The following is a 19,733-nucleotide window of genomic DNA, read 5'->3' on the forward strand; positions in this document are numbered from 1 at the left end:
TATTCCTTCTGGAGGTGTTGGCATCTCAAACAGTGCATGGCAAGCTTCACCTGGACAGCCTTGGAGCACCTGGTCCATAGATTTCTGCTAGAGTGCAGGAGCATATCCAAAATATAAGCCTATTAGAGTGATAAAGCCCTTTGTGAGGGTTTATGGTAAGAAATACTTTGATCTCTTCTTCCATCTCCTTCTGTAGGTAAGCCTCAGCTGTCCACTATGCTGAAGTGTTTTCCTCCAGAAAGATCTGTAAAGATATCCTCTATGCTGGGCAGAGGGTATCGATCTATTTTCGGTACAGGCTGATGGTTACCTTAAAATCACAACGAGCCCATTCTTTTTGTCTTCTGGGACCACTGGTGTAGCCCATGGGCTACACTCAACCTTGGAAACAATTCCTTCAGCCTCTGTGCGATCTAACTCAGTGGCTTCTTTATCAAGTATGGTATAAGAAACCCAACAGGCTTTATAAAACTTGGGTGTGACATTTTCATTTAACACTATTTTACCCTTGATATGTTTGAATTTTCCAATGCCATCCTTAAACACTGCTGCGGCAACATCCAGTACCTTTTTCCATTCACTTTCAGTTGACTATATTACAGGGGATGCAACATGCAAATGGTGGATGGATTTCCTATCAAGTTATAGATGCCCCAGCCAATCACTGCCCCACAGTGCTGACCCTCCTGTTTATCACATACAAGCCCAATGTTTCTTGCTGGTTGTAATACTTCAATGTTATGAGTGTCATTCCCACAGGAGTTATCTTTTCTCCAGTATATGTTCTTAGTTGGATATCTGCAGGATTCAGTTCAATTACTTTAAAAAGCTGTTTAAGCTCATTTCATGGAATGACTGAAACAGCAGAGCAAGTATACAATTCCATTTTCATTCATTTGCCATTTGCTTTTGGTACAATCCATATTGCCTGTCTTTTGTTCGTTTTCACAGCTCAAGGCTACTCAGTCCTGTGTCACTCTCATCATAATCAGATTTTTCATCAGCAGCATGCAGAATAGTGCTCTTTTTGAAACTGCAACTATACTTTTTATGTTTATCTCTTCCCTATGCAGTCCATTTATTTTAGTCTGCCTAACAAGTTCTTTGTTGCATGTTCTGCAAGTTTTGCCTTTAATCCTGCATTGGCCTAGTGTATGTGAGCCCCGGTCACAGTAGTAACACAATTTGTTTGGCCAGACCAGTTTGTGCTTAGACATTGTAATTTTGTTCACCCTCAATTTCATTCCTGACTGCAACTTAATTATGTCTCTGTATGCTGTTTCCATTGATACTGCAACTTCAACTGCTCTTTTAACCGTGTTATGCTTCATCTAATAGCCATTTTCAAATGCTTTCTTGTAAGATTCCACAAACTAAACAATCTCTCAATGCATGATTAAGCCCATTACTGAACTGACAATGCTCAGACAATCTTTTCAATTCAGCTATGTATGCTGAAATTTCTTTATGATTATTATCACTTGGCATTCACTGTTTATGAACCCATGAACTCTTCTGTTTTCTGTTTTTTAAAAAAAATTGACCATTTCTCTCTTGCGAAGAAAGCGTGCTGCACTTTTAAAAAATTTGAACATCTCTCTGCCCTTCAACAGGTAGATAGTTGTTTCAGGCTTTAAAACATCCTTGTCGCCACTGTTTCATTGCGTAACTCCAAAACACAAGAACAGATTGATAGAAAAACACAAGAGCAGGGAATGCGAGTCTAACTTTGTTTTTACTTTAAGCGAGTTGCATACATATGATGTGGTGACATGGTGATGTATGGCATTCACGTACTATTACGTATAATCTGTAATGAATTATTTAAATGAACAAGAATGTTTAATCAAGCAATATATATTCAATATTACTCAAACAATACTGAAATATTAAATACACAAACTTCTAATAACACAAAAGGAGGCCATTCAGTCCACTGAGTTCATGCCAACTCCAAGTGGTGCAAAATCATTGGTCCTATTCTCTTGCTCCTTTCACTCCCTATATTCCTGTAAATTACTCTCTCCCCACTGGTCTGACCATTTCCCCTTTCCTCTATGTATTATCATACATGGGTAATTTACAGTGGCTAATTAAGGCACATCTTTGGGATATTAGTCTAAAACTGGAAAATCCAGGAAACTGAAGCATTCACATGGAGAATGTGCAAACTCTGCATTGACACTATCCAAGTTCTGGATCAAACTTGGGCATCTGGAGCCAAGAGCCGGGACATTTAGACAAAGTGCAGTTTGGTGAATTCCACCCCCCCCCCCCTGGATAGAGATGCCTTTTCTCTCACCCTTATGTTTGATTAAGTGCCTTTATCAATTCGAACACCTGAATATCTTTGATTGACTTTAATTATTTGTGTGATCTATGCAGGAAATAATATAGAAGTATCATTACAGCCAAATTACCAACCGAAGATGTTCTCTTTGCTAATGCCTCTGTAAGATAGTTTACTTATTTTGCACTGCTTCTACTGAAGTATTTCTGAAATAATAATTAACAGTCAGTAAGACAAAAGCAATGTGGCTCCTGACAATGATAAGCCATAGTATTAACTGGGTCTGTAAGAACTTACATTTGTATAATCAAGCATCTATTGTAATGGAGCAGAGAGGAAATTAGCATGATACTATTTAGTGAATACAGATTATAAATGAAATAAATAATTGTGAACTGTACACTGTACTAAATGAAGCATTATTCTTCCTTCTGTTTACTTTTTAAAGGTATCAACTATTGGTTGTACATTCGTACCCAGAGTCAGCATATTGGAGGTTGTTAACCCCATTTTACACACCTGCATATCTAGTGCAGCACAACTGGAGTGATCAGAATCAGGTTTATTATCACTAATATATGTTGTAAAATTTGTTGTTTTGTGGCAGCCATGCAATGCATAAAAATGGCTATAAGTTAAAACAAGAAAAATATAATAAATACATAGTGCAAAAAGAGAGTAAAATCACCAGATAGGGTTAATGTTCAGAAGTCTGATAGAATAGTGGAAAGAAGCTGTTCCTAAAATGTTCAGTGTGTGCTTTCAGGCTCCTATACCTCCTCTCTGATGGGAATAATGAGAGGAAGTCATGTCCAGGTCCTTCATGATGGATGCTGCCTTCTTGATGCACCATTTTTTGATGATGTTCTCTGTGGTGGGGAGGCTCATGCCCATGATGGAGCTGGCTGAGACTACAAACCTCTGCAGCTTTTTCTGATCCTCTGCAGTGCCTCCTCCATACTAGACGGTGATGCAACCAATGAGAATGCTCTTCACAGTACATCTGTAGAAATTTGCCTAGAGTCTTTGATGACAGACCAACACAACATAAACTTCTAAAACAAAATTTAGTCACTGGTGTGCCTTCTTCATAATTGCAACAATATATTGGGCCTGGGATAGATCTTCAGATATGTTGACACCCAGGGAGTTGAAGTTGCTCATCCTTTCCACTGCTGACCCCTTGATGAGATCTGCAGTGTGTCCTCCTAGTTTCCTCTTCCTGAAGTTCAAGAGTTAATTCTAACCACGACTAACCTCTCAAAACACTTCATCACTGCAGATGTGTGTGCTACTGGATGATAGTTGTTCAGATAGGCCTCTCTGCTATTCTTGGGGACCAGTATGATTGGTGCCCTTTTGAAGTTAGAGGGATCCTTCAGCTGCAGCAGCAAGAAGTTGAAGATGGGTGACTTCAATCTACATATAGATTGGGTGAACCAAATTGGTAAGGGTGCTGAGGAAGAGGATTTCTTGGAATGTATGCGGGATGGTTTTTTGAACCAGTATGTCGAGGAACCAAATAGACAGCAGGCTATTCTAGACTGGGTATTGCGCAATGAGGAAGGGTTAATTAGCAATCTTGTCATGAGAGGCCCCTTGAGTAAGAGTGACCATAATATTATGGAATTCTTCACTAAGATGGAGAGTGACATAGTTAATTCAGAAACAAAGGTTCTGAACTTAAAGAAGGGTAACTTTGAAGGTATGAGATGTGAATTAGCTAAGATAGACTGGCAAATGACACTTAAAGGGTTGACGGTGGATATGCAATGGCAAGTATTTAAAGATCGCATGGATGAACTACAACAATTGTTCATCCCAGTTTGGCAAAAGAATACATCAAGGAAGGTAGTGCACCCATGGCTGACAAGGGAAATTAGGGATAGTATCAATTCCAAAGAAGAAGCATACAAATTAGCCAGAAAAAGTGGCTCACCTGAGGACTGGGAGAAATTCAGAGTTCAGCAGAGGAGGACAAAGGGCTTAATTAGGAAGGGGAACAAAGATTATGAGAGAAAACTGGCAGGGAAAATAAGAACTGACTGTAAAAGCTTTTATAGATATGTGAAAAGAAAAAGATTGGTTAAGGCAAATGTAGGTCCCCTACAGACAGAAAAAGGTGAATTGATTATGGGGAGCAAGGACATGGCAGACCAATTGAATAATTACTTTGGTTCTTTGGTTTGGTAAATAATCTTCCGGAAATCGTAGGGGACAGAGGGTCCAGTGAGATGGAGGAACTGAGCGAAATACATGTTAGTAGGGAAGTGGTGTTAGGTAAATTGAAGGGATTAAAGGCAGATAAATCCCCAGGGCCAGATGGTCTGCATCCCAGAATGCTTAAGGAAGTAGCCCAAGAAATAGTGGATGCATTAGTTATAATCTTTCAAAACTCTTTAGATTCTGGACTAGTTCCTGAGGATTGGAGGGTGGCTAATGTAACCCCACTTTTTAAAAAAGGAGGGAGAGAGAAACCGGGGAATTGTAGACCGGTTAGCCTAACATCGGTGGCGGGAAAACTGCTAGAGTCAGTTATCAAGGATGTGATAACAGCACATTTGGAAAGCGGTGAAATCATCAGACAAAGTCAGCATGGATTTGTGAAAGGAAAATCATGTCTGACAAATCTCATAGAATTTTTTGAGGATGTAACAAGTAGAGTGGATAGGGGAGAACCAGTGGATGTGGTATATTTGGATTTTCGAAAGGCTTTTGACAAGGTCCCACACAGGAGATTAGTGTGCAAACTTAAAGCACATGGTATTGGGGGTAAGGTATTGATGTGGATAGAGAATTGGTTGGCAGACAGGAAGCAAGGAGTGGGAATAAACGGGACCTTTTCAGAATGGCAGGCAGTGACTAGTGGGGTACCGCAAGGCTCAGTGCTGGGACCCCAGTTGTTTACAATATATATTAATGACTTGGATAAGGGAACTAAATGCAGCATCTCCAAGTTTGCGGATGACACGAAGCTGGGCGGCAGTGTTAGCTGTGAGGAGGATGCTAAGAGGATGCAGGGTGACTTGGATAGGTTAAGTGAGTAGGCAAATTCATGGCAGATGCAATTTAATGGGGATAAATGTGAAGTTATCCACTTTGGTGGCAAAAACAGGAAAACAGATTATTATCTGAATGGTGGCCGATTAGGAAAAGGGGAGGTGCAACGAGACCTGGGTGTCATTATACACCAGTCATTGAAAGTGGGCATGCAGGTACAGCAGGCGGTGAAAAAGGTGAATGGTATGCTGGCATTTCTAGCAAGAGGATTCGAGTTACAGGAGCAAGGAGGTACTACTGCAGTTGTACAAGGCCTTGGTGAGACCACACCTGGAGTATTGTGTGCAGTTTTGGTCCCCTAATCTGAGGAAGGACATCCTTGCCATAGAGGGAGTACAAAGAAGATTCACCAGATTGATTCCTGGGATGGCAGGACTTTCATATGATGAAAGACTGGATGAACTAGGCTTATACTCGTTGGAATTTAGAAGATTGAGGGAGGATCTTATTGAAACGTATAAGATCCTAAAGGGATTGGACAGGCTAGATGCAGGAAGATTGTTCCCAATGTTGGGGAAGTCCAGAACGAGGGGTCACAGTTTGAGGATAAAGGGGAAGCCTTTTAGGACCGAGATTAGGAAAAACTTCTTCACACAGAGAATGGTGAATCTGTAGAATTCTCTGCCACAGGAAACAGTTGAGGCCAGTTCATTGGCTATATTTAAGAGGGAGTTAGATATGGCCCTTGTGGCTAAAGGGATCGGGGGTATGGGGGGAAGACTGGTACAGGTTCTGAGTTGGATGATCAGCCATGATCATACTGAATGGCAGTGCAGGCTCGAAGGGCCGAATGGCCTACTCCTGCACCTATTTTCTATGTTTCTATATCCCTGAAGACTCCAGCCAGTTGGTTGGCACAGGTTTTCAATGTCCAGCCAGGTACACCAATGGGGACTGAATCCTTGCAAAGGTTCACCCTCTTGAAAGATGTTCTGATGTCAGCCTCTGAAACTGATATTGCAGGGTAGCCAGATGCTGCACGGATTTGCACAGGTATAGTTTTATTCTCCCTTTTAAAGTGGGCATAAAAGGCATTCAGCTCATTGGTAAGTGAAGCATCACAATCATTGATGATGTTAGATTTTGCCTTGAAGGAAGTAATGGCTTGCACACGATTTTGTGACTAATTTCACCAGAATTGCTTGTTTGCTCTCATGATAGCCTTCCATAGGTCGTACCTGGACTTCTTGGATCACTGGTTATGTGTTCTCAGAGGACCTTTGTCAAATGGGACATGAAATTGAGGTCACATCTATACTCAGGCAGATGTAAAAGATTCGATAACATATTTCTGAAGAAAAACATATGTTACCTGCACTATCTTGCCAATATTTACCCTTCAATTGACACTATACAGATGTATTATTTAGTAACTATCATTTTGTTGTGTATGGAATCTTGCTCTGTATAAAGTGATTACGATGTTTTGTGTAACAATAACATGTATATGTCTAACACATGAAAAGTATGTTGGAATGCCCTGATACTGTGAAAAATGAGCTAATGCAAAATTGGTTGACGTTCACTTGAGCAAAGGCTGCTCTGGTGCTTTGAAGGTGATTATGATCATTACTGTCTGCCTCTGCGAAGAGGTGCCTCGCAAGACAAAGCAAGTGTTGCGCAGGAGCAAAACTTAACAGTTATTTATAGATCAATGGACAAACTTTCAGTTTTGCTCTAAGTGGCAAACAGGATTTGCACTGGCTCTGCAAATGATTCAAGTTTCTGTTCAAATTCATTTACATGATCACAGGTCTTCAATGTCTAGTACAACTGGATCCAGTATTTTAGAATATGCCTCACATTTTCTTTGCGTTAAATAAGAATCTCTTAGTTAAGGGTGAACAAAAAAATCAACATTTTTAACATGATGTCTCATTCACTACAAATGAGAAAGCTAATTTTAAATCTCTGAAAATTACCAGAAAGACTATGCAAAAACATTTACCAGTTTGATTAGTGTAGTCAGTTTCCTATAAAATACACACAAATATCTTTCTGATTAAATTTTAGAATGCATTAAAGTCTGACAAATGAACACAATTGCAAGAAATTTGCAATGGTGATTAATTTCATCAGTAAGTCCAGTTTACACTGTCATGCCAAAATAGTGCAGGTACCCATAACATCTCAATTTATGCCCAAAATAGCTTGCAATTAAAGTTCCTTACTTTTTATATGCTTTGGGGTAAATTACAGGGGCACCAAATATAGAAATTTTTGCCTTGTGTTTCAAGCAAGGTTTGATTACGTTATGAAATTAGTTTTTTTTTTGCTCATTGATGCAAAATGAAGTGCATTTTTTGACTTAGTGTAAGTGCATGCAAGTATCGAAGACAGTCTGGAGTGGTCCAAAGTTTTGCTGACGTTTTAGGTCATGATATAGTACGGCAGTAAGGAAATCAGTAATACTATGATTGAGACAGAATAAGGAAAGACATACTTGTTATTCTTGTTGTTGAGGTTTCTAACTACTGGAAAAACGTCTTTCAGCCTATTTGTCAAAAGAAAGCCGGCTAGACAGAGATAATAACTGATGGCTCCTGCATTTTATTTCCTACTAATTATGTGAATGTCAGCTGCCTAATAATGAAAGTGAGTGCAGCTCTGGATGAATGTTAAAGTGTAATAATGTGAGTATACAATAATTCAATCCTGCAAATAAATTGGAGCAAAGCTGCATGATCCTAGCAATAAATATTCTTAATAATATTAATAGAACCTTAAAAATGTGTTTTTACTATTACAGAGTGGGCAAATTGAATGGCTCAGCTAGATCGGGAAAGGATCAGTAAATACTTTTATTCTTTGGGATTGACTTTTGAATATATGAAAGAGGAATTCATCTATTTACACCTAAATACCACTCAGTTCATTGAGGAATTCTATCAACACAGTCCCATGGGCATATAAAATACTTGGAGCACATACACAGAAATAAACTTTACAATTGCTGTAAGGCAGACGTATCAGGTAACCGTCACCACCTGTCAATGTCACAGTAAAAGGAAGGATTATTTTTTAAAAAGACTCACTTTATCTGAAATGCAAACATAAAAATTATCTGCATGGATCATACCATTTTTGCTTTCACTTACCCTACCAACAGAATCCCCCAATATTCTGCAAGACAGCACATGTGCTGTTCTAATTTTGTTCATTGAAACCAAATTTTAAACTATAGTAATTTATCCAGTAATCTTTGAAATTTTAATTGCAGATACTAAATTCCTTCACTTTTATTACTTTTCAGATGAAAGTTGGCTGAGAATTTGTCACATCTACATTCATGTTTGCCGTCTCCACTCCTTAAATGTCATTCAAAGCTAATTTACCAATTTACTCAAAAGTTCTTTGTTTATTCTTTCAAAGATGTGAACTTCATCAGACATATCAGTATTTATTGTCCATCCTTAGGAGAAGACAATTAAAAGTCAATCACTGTGGCTAGACTGGATAAAAATAGTAGGCTTCCTTCCCTGAAGAGCATCAGTGAACTTGGTTTTTACAATGCTCTGGCATTTTCGTGATTATCTCTACTTACAGGAATTTAAATTCCTCAGCTGTCATGATCAACTTCAAATACATGCCTCTGGAGAAAATCTCTGGCTTCTGGTCCAGAAATAATATGTTCAATATGGGGCAGTACCAGTTCATGACTCTTCACCACATCACTTGCTGTCATGTTCAGTTTATGAATGTAACAGAGAATCTTCCGAGCTTTAGTGACATCACCTCTCCTAAATTCTGGAGGACAGGTTCAATAATTCAGCTTATCACCACACTCACCACCTGGGACAGGCCCTCTCCTCTTTCTGCCATCAAAGTACAGATACAGAGCCTGAAAGGCACACTGAAAAGCTTCTTCCCCCCGCTATCAGATTACTGAATAGTTCATGAATCCGCTAACACTACCTCGTTATTTCCTTTTTATTTATTTATTAGTGTAACTTCTAGTAATTTTTTGTCTTCTACTGTACTGCTGCCAAAAACAAATTTCATGATGTATGTCAATGACAATATTCCTGATTCTGATTCAAAAGGTGATATCTTCATCGATAATCCCTTCAATCTGTAAGCCTGCTTCCATTTATACACTTCCTAACCAAGGACCTGACTACATGCTTTTCAAGTATTGCAATTGTATTTGCTTCAACCACTTATTGTGGCATCTTGTTTCAGGTATTTACCATAACCTGTGTGGAAAAACTTACTTCTCACATCCCCCTTAAATTCTTTCCCTCTCACTTTAAACCTATTCCCTCTGTTTTAGACTCCCCTGTCTTGGAGCAAAGATTCAGAATCTACCTATGCCCATTATAATTCTATAAGGCCCCTATAAGGCCATCCCTCAACCTCCAATGTTCCAATAGGAACAAATACAGTCTGTCCAATTTCTGTTTCTCAAGTTCAAGTTTATCATTCAACCATACATAAATACAGCCGAACTAAACAGCATACCTCTGCGGCCAAGGTGCAAAACATACACAGCACAATGCAGCACATTCAAGATAACAAGCAAATGTACAGTCATACAAAAAAACAGGGCCAAAGGCCCTGAGTGACATGTCCTGCAAACCGATGACACAGTTCCCAGCAGTCTGCAGAAAAACATACGCACAGAATCCAACTTGACATTCCACTGATGGAACAATGCAGAAGCGATAGGGGAGGCCAGTTCCAAATGAGTGCGCTCACCACCTCCAGTGTCTCCTCTGCTGGACTTCAGCAGCAGGCAAGCCCACAGCTTGAGGCCTAATCTTTGCTACAACCAAGGCCATGCAGCTCCCCTGCCATCTGTTGTTCCAACAAATGAGGGGAATGGGCCTGCAGCATCTTACATTATCAATGTCCATCAGAGTCTTGCAATCACAAGAGAAATGTCCAAGGCAATCACCTGCCATCTTCACACACTAACTCTGGTGCCTCCTGTAGCAGGTAGCAACACAGTCCACACCAAGTCCAGTTCTTCTAGCTCCTCTACCGATGAGCAGCTGGGGTAGACCTGCAGCACCCAAAGCTCTCAAAGTCCGGCATTGTCTTGCGACGTAAAAAAGACGTTTAAAAAAAACTAAAACGTGTTTAGTTGGCCCCTGAGACGCTGCTGCTTCTGAGTGCACTGCCATCTTACAGGAAGTCCTTGTAACTGCAAAATTCCACTCTAGGCAACATCTTGGTGAATATTTTCTGCGCTCTCTTTATTGCTGTCATGTCCTTCCTGGCATGTGACAATCAGAATTATACATATTTTTTGTGTGTAATCTAACCAATATTTTGTACAGCTGCAACATTACATCCCCCTTTTTGTATTCAATGGCTAAATCTATGAAGCAAGTACAGCAAATGCCTTTTTCACCAGTCTATTCACCTGTATCACACTTTCAGGGAGCTATGTACTTGCACCCTAAGGTCTCTCTGTACAACAATGCTTATAAGGTCTCTGCCATTTTGTTCTGTATCATCTCCCAGAAAGTACTTTCCCAAAGTGCATTACTTTATTTTTCTAGGATTAAGTTCTGCTCCATCTATATTAATTTTACAGATGATCCACTGTATGTTTCACTGCATTCTTAGCCAACCTCCTTCACTATCTATGAATCCACCAATTTTCATGTTATCTACAAACCTCTTACACTCACATATATTTTTAAAACAACAATGGTCCAAGCACAGATCCTTGCAATGCACTATTTATTAGACTCTCAGTCACAAAAATACCTGTGATATCAGAAATTCTGCAAATACCGGAAATCCTGAGCAACACACACAAAATGTTGGAGGAAGTCAGCAGCTCTGGCAGCATCTATGGAGGGGTATGAATAGTCAATGTTTCCGGACAAGACAACTCATCAGGGCTAGGTAAAAGTAGCCATCCACCATTAGCCTTTTCCTCTTATTCCAAGCCAATCTTGGATCCAGTCTGGTCCAGTTTGCCAATATGACTCAGATCCTTTGCAGCTTAATCTTCTGGACCGTCCTACAATGTCAAAAGCTTTACTAAAGTTTGTGTAAAACATTTCTACTGCTTTGTCATAATCAACTTTCTTAGTTATCTCATAACAGATTCGTGAGACACAATCTCTGCTGCACAAATGATGAAGTGATGCAGGTCTAAGAATTTCCAGCATTTTCATTTTTATTTAATTTTCACTGATATTACCTACATTAGTGACTATGATTAACAAAAATATCTGCGATTTCTCAAAAAGCAATATAAACCAAAAAAAATGTTACAAATATGCCTTACTTTTGGTTTCATCCAGCCTTGCCAATCCATTTGTCACACGATTGCCATTCACAGAGGTTGCTAAGGTAACCTATAAGCATCAAGACAGAAGAACATGCTTGATTTTCATTTGACTTATTGGTTTGATTTCATTAATTATTGTTATGCACTCATATCCAAATGAAAAAATACATTTACAACATGAACAACTTTTGGTGTGACACTTGTGGGAAACTCATCTACAGTAAATCCATGCCTTATTATCAGCCTACAGTTTAATTTAAGTCTGACATTTAATTACCTGATGAGCAGAATGCACACAAGAGAGTACAACCAATGGCCAAATCTTGGGCAGAGATTTAGTTCCAACAAAGGTTTCTTTTCATTGTGTTCTACATTTTAACAAATTGAATGCTGGTCAAGAGGTTAAGGGTTCATTGCTATGGTATGTGAAGTCCTGTGTCTAGAGTCAATCTATGTACTGTAGAGAAGCCATCTTATGTATTTATATTTATTATGTTTCTCTGTTATTATTGTGTTCCTTATCTTTTGTGTTTTTGTTTGGCTGCATCAGATCTGGAGTAACAATTATTTTGTTCTCCTTTACAATTGTGTACAGGATATGACATTAAGTGTAGTCACATCTGTAGTGTAGAAATCATCCAAATTCACAAATCCATAAGGCCATATGACATAGGGGTAGAATTAGGCTATTTGGCCCATCGAGTCTGCTCCACCATTCAATCATGGCTGATCCTTTTTTCTCCTCGTCAGCCCCACTCCCTGGCCTTCTCCCCATAACCTTTGTGATGCCGTATCCAATCAGGAACCTATCAAGCTCTACCGTAAATACACCCAACGACCTGGCCTCCACAGCTGTCTGTGGTAACAAATTCCACAAATTCATCTCTTTCTGGCCAAAGAGATTTTTCCACATCTCTGTTTGAAATGGATGCCCCTCTATCCTGAGGCTGTGTTCTCTTGTCCTAAACTCCCCCAGCATGAGAAACATCCTTTCCACATCACTTCTGTCTAGGCCTTGCAACATTCAAAAGGTTTCAATGAGATCTTCCCCCCCCCCCATCCTTCTAAATTCCAGCGTGCACAGACCCAGAGCCATCAAACGTTCCTCATATAATAACCCTTTCATTCCTGGAATCATCCTTGTGAACCTCCTCTGAACCCTCTCCAATGGCAGCACATATTTTCCCAGATAAGGAGCCTCAAACTGTTCACAATGCTCAAGGTGAGCCTCACCAGTGCCTTATAAAGCCTCAGCACCACATCCCTGCCCTTATATTCTTGACCTCTTGAAACGAATGCTAACATTGCATTCGCTTTTCTCACCACTGACTCATCCTGCAAGTTAATCTTTCAGGCAGAGTTTCTCAACCGGGTTTCTGTAAGAGGTTGCTAGAGGTTCCGCAAGAGATTGTAATAAAAAAAAATTGTTTTTAGAACTTTGCACATTACGCAATGCTCGCACTCACAATGGTGGGCAGTGACTGATCAGCCCCGTTGGCAATCTCAGCCCAGTATGGTAGTGCGCAGTAGGACTGTGTTTATTCTCAGTTTTTGACGCGAGATAGGAAAGGCAGTAGATAATTGGTGAGCACTGCATTGCATGGAAGGGAGGATGTAGGCTGTTGAGGAGCGTGGAGTGCATTTTCCAAGCATTAAATGGAATCACCCAACTTGGGCTATGATGTCAGCCTCTCCCTCCTGAATTAGCTCCCACCAACTTACCCTTATGCACTGCCAACTGACTTACAGGAGCGAACAAACTACCAGTGTGGTAGAAATTGGAGGGAAATTTTCATTCAAAAGAAGAGTTTTTATGCACTGCAGCTGCTGGCCTGCCACTTTACTGTTGTTGTAAACATTGCAAAAGGTGGATTGTGTAGGTTAGAAGTGAATTGTATTGTGAAGTTTCCATATTTCTTTCAGATTTTCTTGTTTAGTTATTTATTATGCCGTTAATGATGAAGAAGTACAATCTCCTAAGTCATTTCGCTACACTAGTGCAACAATGGACCCCAAAAAAGTGCGTCTTCACAATGAAAGCTTCTTATCAATGGGTTTTACATGGACTGTTGATCCAAATTGTCCTAATCCATTGTACCCAGTCTATGGCAAACTTATAAATGCAGCAATAGTTCCAGTAAAATTGAAAAGAAACCTAACTACAAATCATAGCCATATGACACGTAAAAATGCTGATCATTTAAAACAGCTATTGGAACCTCAAAACAAACAGAATAACAGAATACTGTACTCAATTCTGGTCACCTCACTATAGGAAGGACGTGGAAACCACAGAAAGGATGCAGAGGAGATTTATAAGGATGTTGCTTGGATGGGAAGCATGCCTTATGAGAATAGGTTGAGTGAACTGGGCCTTTACTCCTTGGAGCGACGGAGAATGAGAGGTGACTTGATAGAGGTGTACAAGATAATGAGAGGCATTAATTGTGTGGATAGTCAGAGGCTTTTCCCCAGGGTTGAAAGTGCTAGCACAAGAGAGCATAGTTTTAAGGTGCTTGGAAATAGGTACAGAGGAGATGTCAGGGGTAAGCTTTTTTTTTATGCAGAGAGTGGTGAGTGCATGGAATGGGCTGCTGGCAGTGGTGGTGGAGGCGGAAACGATAGAGTCTTTTAAAAAACTCCTGGATGGCTACATGAAGCTTAGAAGAATAGAGGGCTATGGGTAAAGCCTAGGTAGTTCTAAGGTGGGGACATGTTCGGTACAGCTTTGTGGGCCGAAGGGCCTATATTGTGCTGTATGTTTTCTATGTTTTCTATGTTTCTAAAGCTTTTGGTAATAAAGTCACAGTCAATAAAAAGACTCGGGAAGCTAGTTATTTAGTAGCAGAACTTATTAGCCAGAAAAGGAAAAGTCATACAGTTGGTAAGAACCTAATAATGCCAGCATGTTAAATTATAGAGGGCAAAATGCTAGGACAGATAAAGTACGAGAGATTTAAAAGGTTTCACTCTCAAACAGCATGATAAGTCCTCGGATTGATGACATGTCACATGATGCTGAAGAGCTTCTCTATCCAGGTTGATGAGTCAACAGGTTTCACCAATAAATGTCATGTTGTAGCATTTGTAAGCCAGTTGTTAAACAGAAATTTATTATGTTTGCCTTATGAGTTTTTAAAATCTTTGAAAGGGTAAGAAAGATTAATTTCAAGAAAGGTAAGCTAAGCTTAACTACTTGTTTTTTTAAGAAAGGTTGGCTAAAAATTCATCCTCTCCTCAAGAGCAGGAAAAATTATTTGTGGATTATTATATCTACAACTTACCTGATCACGCTAATGTACTGTGAGTTGTAGATGTAATAAATTTTATTGAGGGGTTCCCTGAGACCTGAAAATTATTTCAAGGGTTCCTCCAGGGCAAAAAGGTTGAGAAAGGCTACTTTAGGGTGTTCTGCACAAGGATTCCCAACTCCCTTTGCATCTGAGATTTTTGGATTTTCTCCCTATTTAAAAAATAGTCTGCATGTTTATTTCTTCTATCAAAGTACATTACCATACAATTTTTAACATTGTATTTCGTTTGCCACTTTCTTGCCCTTTCTCGTAATCTGTCTAAGTCCTTCTACAGCCTTTCTGTTTCATCAACACTACCTGTCCCTTCAGCAATCTTTGTGTCGTCTGCAAACTTGGCAACAAAGCCATCTATTCCATCATCTAGATCATTGATATACAGAATAAACAAGAAGAGGTCCCAATATCGACCCCTGTGGAACACCACTAGTCACTGGCAGCCAACCAGAAAAGGATCCTTTTATTCCCACTCACTACCTCCAACCAATCAGTCGATGTTCTAACCATGCTATAACATTCCTGTAATGTCATGGGCTCTTAACCTGGTAAGCAGCCTCATGTGTGGTATCTTGCCAAAAGGCCTTCTGAAAGTCCAGATATACAACATCCACTGCATCCCCTTTATATATCCTACTTGTAAGTCTCCTCAAAGAATTCCAACGGGTTTGTCAGGCAAGAATATCCCTTAAGGAACCATGCTTACTTTAGAACATAGAAATCTACAGCACATTACAGGCCCTTCGGCCCACAATGTTGTGCCTATTCTAGAAACTGCCTAGAATTTTGCTACCGCACAGCTCTCTATTTTTCTAAGCTCTACATACCTATCTAAGAGTCTCTTAAAATATCCTATTGCATCGGCCTCTACCACCATCACTGGCAGTGCATTCCACGCATCCACCACCATCTGAGTGAAAAACTATGTCAAACATCCCCTCTGTACCTACATCCAAGCACCTTCAAATAATGCCCCCTTATGTTAACCATTTCATCCTTGGGGAAAAGCCTCTGGCTATCCACACAATCAACGCCTCTCATCATCTTATACCAAAGTGAACCACACACTTATCTGGGTCCATCTGCCACTTCTTAGCCCAGTTTTGCACCTATCGATGTCCCGCTGTAACCTCCGACAACCCTCCAGACCATCCACAACACTCCCAACATTTTTGTCATCAGCAAACTTACTAGCCCACACTTGTACTTTTTCATCCAGGTCATTTATAAAAATCACAAAGAAGTGGGGTCCCAGAACAGATCACTATGGAACACGACTGGTCACCGTGCAGAATACGAACCATCTACAGCCATCCTTTGCCTTCTGTGGGCAAACCAATTCTGGATCCAAAAAGCAAGGTCTCCTTGGATCCCATGCCTCCTTACTTTCTGAAGGAGCCTTGCATGGGGAACCTTATCAAGTGCCTTACTGAAATCCATTTAGACTACATCCACTGTTCTACCTTCATCAATGTGTTTTGTTACATCCTGAAAGAATTCAATCAGGCTTGTAAGGGCACTACTTGCCCTTGACAAAGCCATGCTGACTATCCCTAATCAGATGATGTCTCTCCAAATGCTCATAAATCCTGCCTCTCAGGATCTTCTCCAACAACTTACCCATGACTGAAGTATCACACACTGGTCTATAATTTCCCGGGTTGTATCTACTCCATTTCTTTTTTTTTAATTACTAATTTTTTATTGCAACACCAACAAATTACATTCAATACAACCAGTTGCCAATTACATTTTGACTGTTTATCACAACCACCCCCCAACCTTCATCACCATCCCCTCTCCACCCCTTTCTCCCCCATCCCTCTCCCCTCCACCAACGAACTGAATAGTAGTGCATACACAGAAAAAGCATTCCTATTTTATACAATAGTAAGATTGTCTAATTTATCTGTGTTGCTCATTTTCCCCTGAATCTGTTGTTGTAAGTTGGTGGTGGTGCCCTGACTTACCCTCTTCCCAAACCCCTCCCATCACCCCTTACATTCAACCCTTTACTTTGTAACATCTGTGAGTGTCACTTAGCAATGTCAGACACTGAACAATAACTGCCCCCCTCTAGCACCAACATATTAGAAAGGCAAAGCAGTTCTCATAGACAAACATATCAAAGAGACAAGAAAAACAAACCTGGACAAACCCGTTACCCTATATAATTAAAACCATTTCCGTCCCAAATATAATCTACCACATAATCAAGACCCCATTAGCTCTCTTGCGAGGAACTGTTGCTTTAATAAAACGTCGCTTAGCGATGGCGCCCGTGACGTCTTATCTAGCGCCCAGGAACGAAAACAAATCTACTGGAGACATAACCCGAAATGAACATGTACAACTAAAGTTACTTAGAATCAGAACAAACTGCTGTTTTTCAGCTTCATTCTTGATGAAGTATGACATTTGGGTATACTGAATATCACCTTAGAAAGTAAAAGATAAAAAGTATAAATCTAGGCGGACTTATATCACCTTACCATGTTATCCTTGTACTAACAAGTTAACTGAGCCATTACCTTAAAACTCTGACCGCAAAACTCAGAGACAAATTGGCACTTAATTAACTAAATACAGAAGTGTAACAAATGACTTTCCAATAAAAAAAACCAGAAAACTTCACACCTAGGACGTTAACTTGCCCGTGCCTGTTAGATTGCGCATACAGGCTAGTCCGAGCTCTTAATTCCCTTCCATCTCCTCCCAAGGGGTGTGTGGACTTTGCCCAGGGTCTTCTTCCATATCTCCCAGCACCGATGAATTCTCTCTACTCCATTTCTTGAACAAGGGAACAACATTTGCAACCCTCCAATTCTCTGGTAATTCTCCCATCCCTATTGATGATGCAAAGATAATTGCCAGAGGCTCAGCAATCTCCTCCCTCGCTTCCCACAGTAGTCTGAGGTACATCTCGTCCAGACTCAGTGACTTATCTAACTTCATGCTTTTCAAAAGCTCCAGTACATCCTATTCCTTAACGTCTATATGCTCAGGTGTTTCAGTCCACTGTAAGTCAACCCCATAATTTCCAAAGTCCTTTCCTCTGGTGAATACTGAAGCAAAGTATTCATTAAGTACTTCTGCTGCCTCCTCTGGCTCCATGCACACGTTTCCACTATCACACCTGATAGGTCCTATTCTCACATGGCTCATCCTCTTGATCTTTATACACTTGTAGAGTGCTTTGGGGTTTTCCTTAATCCTGCTCACCAAGGATTTCTCATGGCCCTTTCTGGCTCTTCTAATTCCATTCTTAAGCTCCTTCCTGGCAACCTTGTAACTTTCTAGATCTCTAACAGTACCTAGTTTCTTCAACCTTTCGTAAGTTTATTTTTCTTAACTAAATTTACTACATACTTTGTACACCATAGTCCTTTTACCCTACCATCCTTTCCCTGCCTCAGTGGAATATACATGTGCAGAACACCATGCAAATGTTCCCTGAACATTTCCCACATTCCTACTAGCATTTCCCTGAGAACATCTGTTCCCAATTTATGCCCCCAAGTTTCTGCCTAATAGCATCATACTTCTCCTTACCCCAATTAAATGTTTTCCCACATTGTCTGCTCCTATTCCTCTCCAGCGCTATGGTAAAGGAGATAGGGTTGTGATCATTACTAAAATGCTCTCCCACTGAGAGTTCTGATACCTGACCAGGTTCGTTTCCCAACATCAGATCAAGTACAGCCTCTCCTCTACTTGGCTTATCTACATATTACACCAGGAAATCTTCCTGAACATACCTAACAAACGCCACCCCATCTAAGCCACTTGCTGGAAAGAGATGCAGGTCAATATTAGGAAAGTTAAAATCACCCATCGTAACAACCCTATTATTATTGCACCGTTCCAGAATCTGCCTCCCTATCTGCTCCTCAATGTCTCTATCTATTGGGATGGGGTCTATAAAAAACACCCAGTAGAGTTTTTGCCCCCTTTCTGTTTTTGACTTCCACCCACACTGACTCAGTAAACAATCTTTCTATGACTTCCTCCTTTTCTGCAGCCGTGACATTACCCCTGATTAGCAATGCCTTGCTCCCACCTCTTTTGTCTCCCTTTCCTTTTTGAAATATTTAAAGTCCGGCACACTCAGCAGCCATTCCTGCCCGAGACATCCAAGTCTCTGTAATGCCCACAACATATTGATCCACACTCTAAGTTCATCCGCCTTGTTTATGATACTCCTTGCTTTAAAAATAGACACATCTCAAACCATCTGACTGAGTACATCTTTGCTCTATCATCTGCCTATCCTTCCTCACAAACACCCTACAAGCTGTCTCTACTTGAGCACCAAATGCCCTATCCTCTGCCTCTTCACTTTGGTTCCCACTCCCCAATAGCATTAGCAAACCTCCCTCCCAGGATATTGGTTCCCCTCCAGTTCAGGAACAATCTTGTACAGGTCACTCCTACCCCAGAAAATGTTCCAGTGATCCAAGAACCTGAAGCCCTGCCTCCTGCACCATCTCCTCAGCCACTCATCCGACTGCACTATCTTCCTGTTCTGACCTTCCCTGGCTTGTTACACTGGGAGTAATCCAGAGATTACCACCCTGAAGGTCCTGCTCTTCAGCCTCCTTCCTAACACCCTAAACTTACTGTGCAGGACCTCTACCCCTCTCCTGCCTATGTCATCGGTACCAATATGTACCATGACCTCTGGCTGCTCACCCTCCCCTTCGAGAATATTCTGCAACTGCTCAGAGACACCCTGGGCTTTAGCACCTGGGAGGCAACACACTAACTATCGTGCCGTCTCTTTTGCTGCAACAGAATCTCCTCTCTATCCCCCTAACTATCGCAT

General features: G+C 40.5%; 1 protein-coding gene across 5 annotated transcripts in view; it reads right to left on the reverse strand.

The window, feature by feature from the left end:
* LOC140202214 (uncharacterized) overlaps positions 1 to 19,733 on the reverse strand; it is a 245,481-nt gene that overhangs the window by 16,276 nt on the left and 209,472 nt on the right. For all 5 annotated transcript variants that reach the window (XM_072267081.1, XM_072267080.1, XM_072267082.1 and 2 more), the window contains one exon: positions 11,598 to 11,667. In XM_072267081.1, the coding sequence (XP_072123182.1) occupies positions 11,598 to 11,667 (70 nt within the window). The remainder of the gene's footprint in view (positions 1 to 11,597; positions 11,668 to 19,733) is intronic.

This window comes from Mobula birostris, chromosome 8, assembly GCF_030028105.1.
Source record: "Mobula birostris isolate sMobBir1 chromosome 8, sMobBir1.hap1, whole genome shotgun sequence".
Classification (NCBI taxonomy): domain Eukaryota; kingdom Metazoa; phylum Chordata; class Chondrichthyes; order Myliobatiformes; family Myliobatidae; genus Mobula; species Mobula birostris.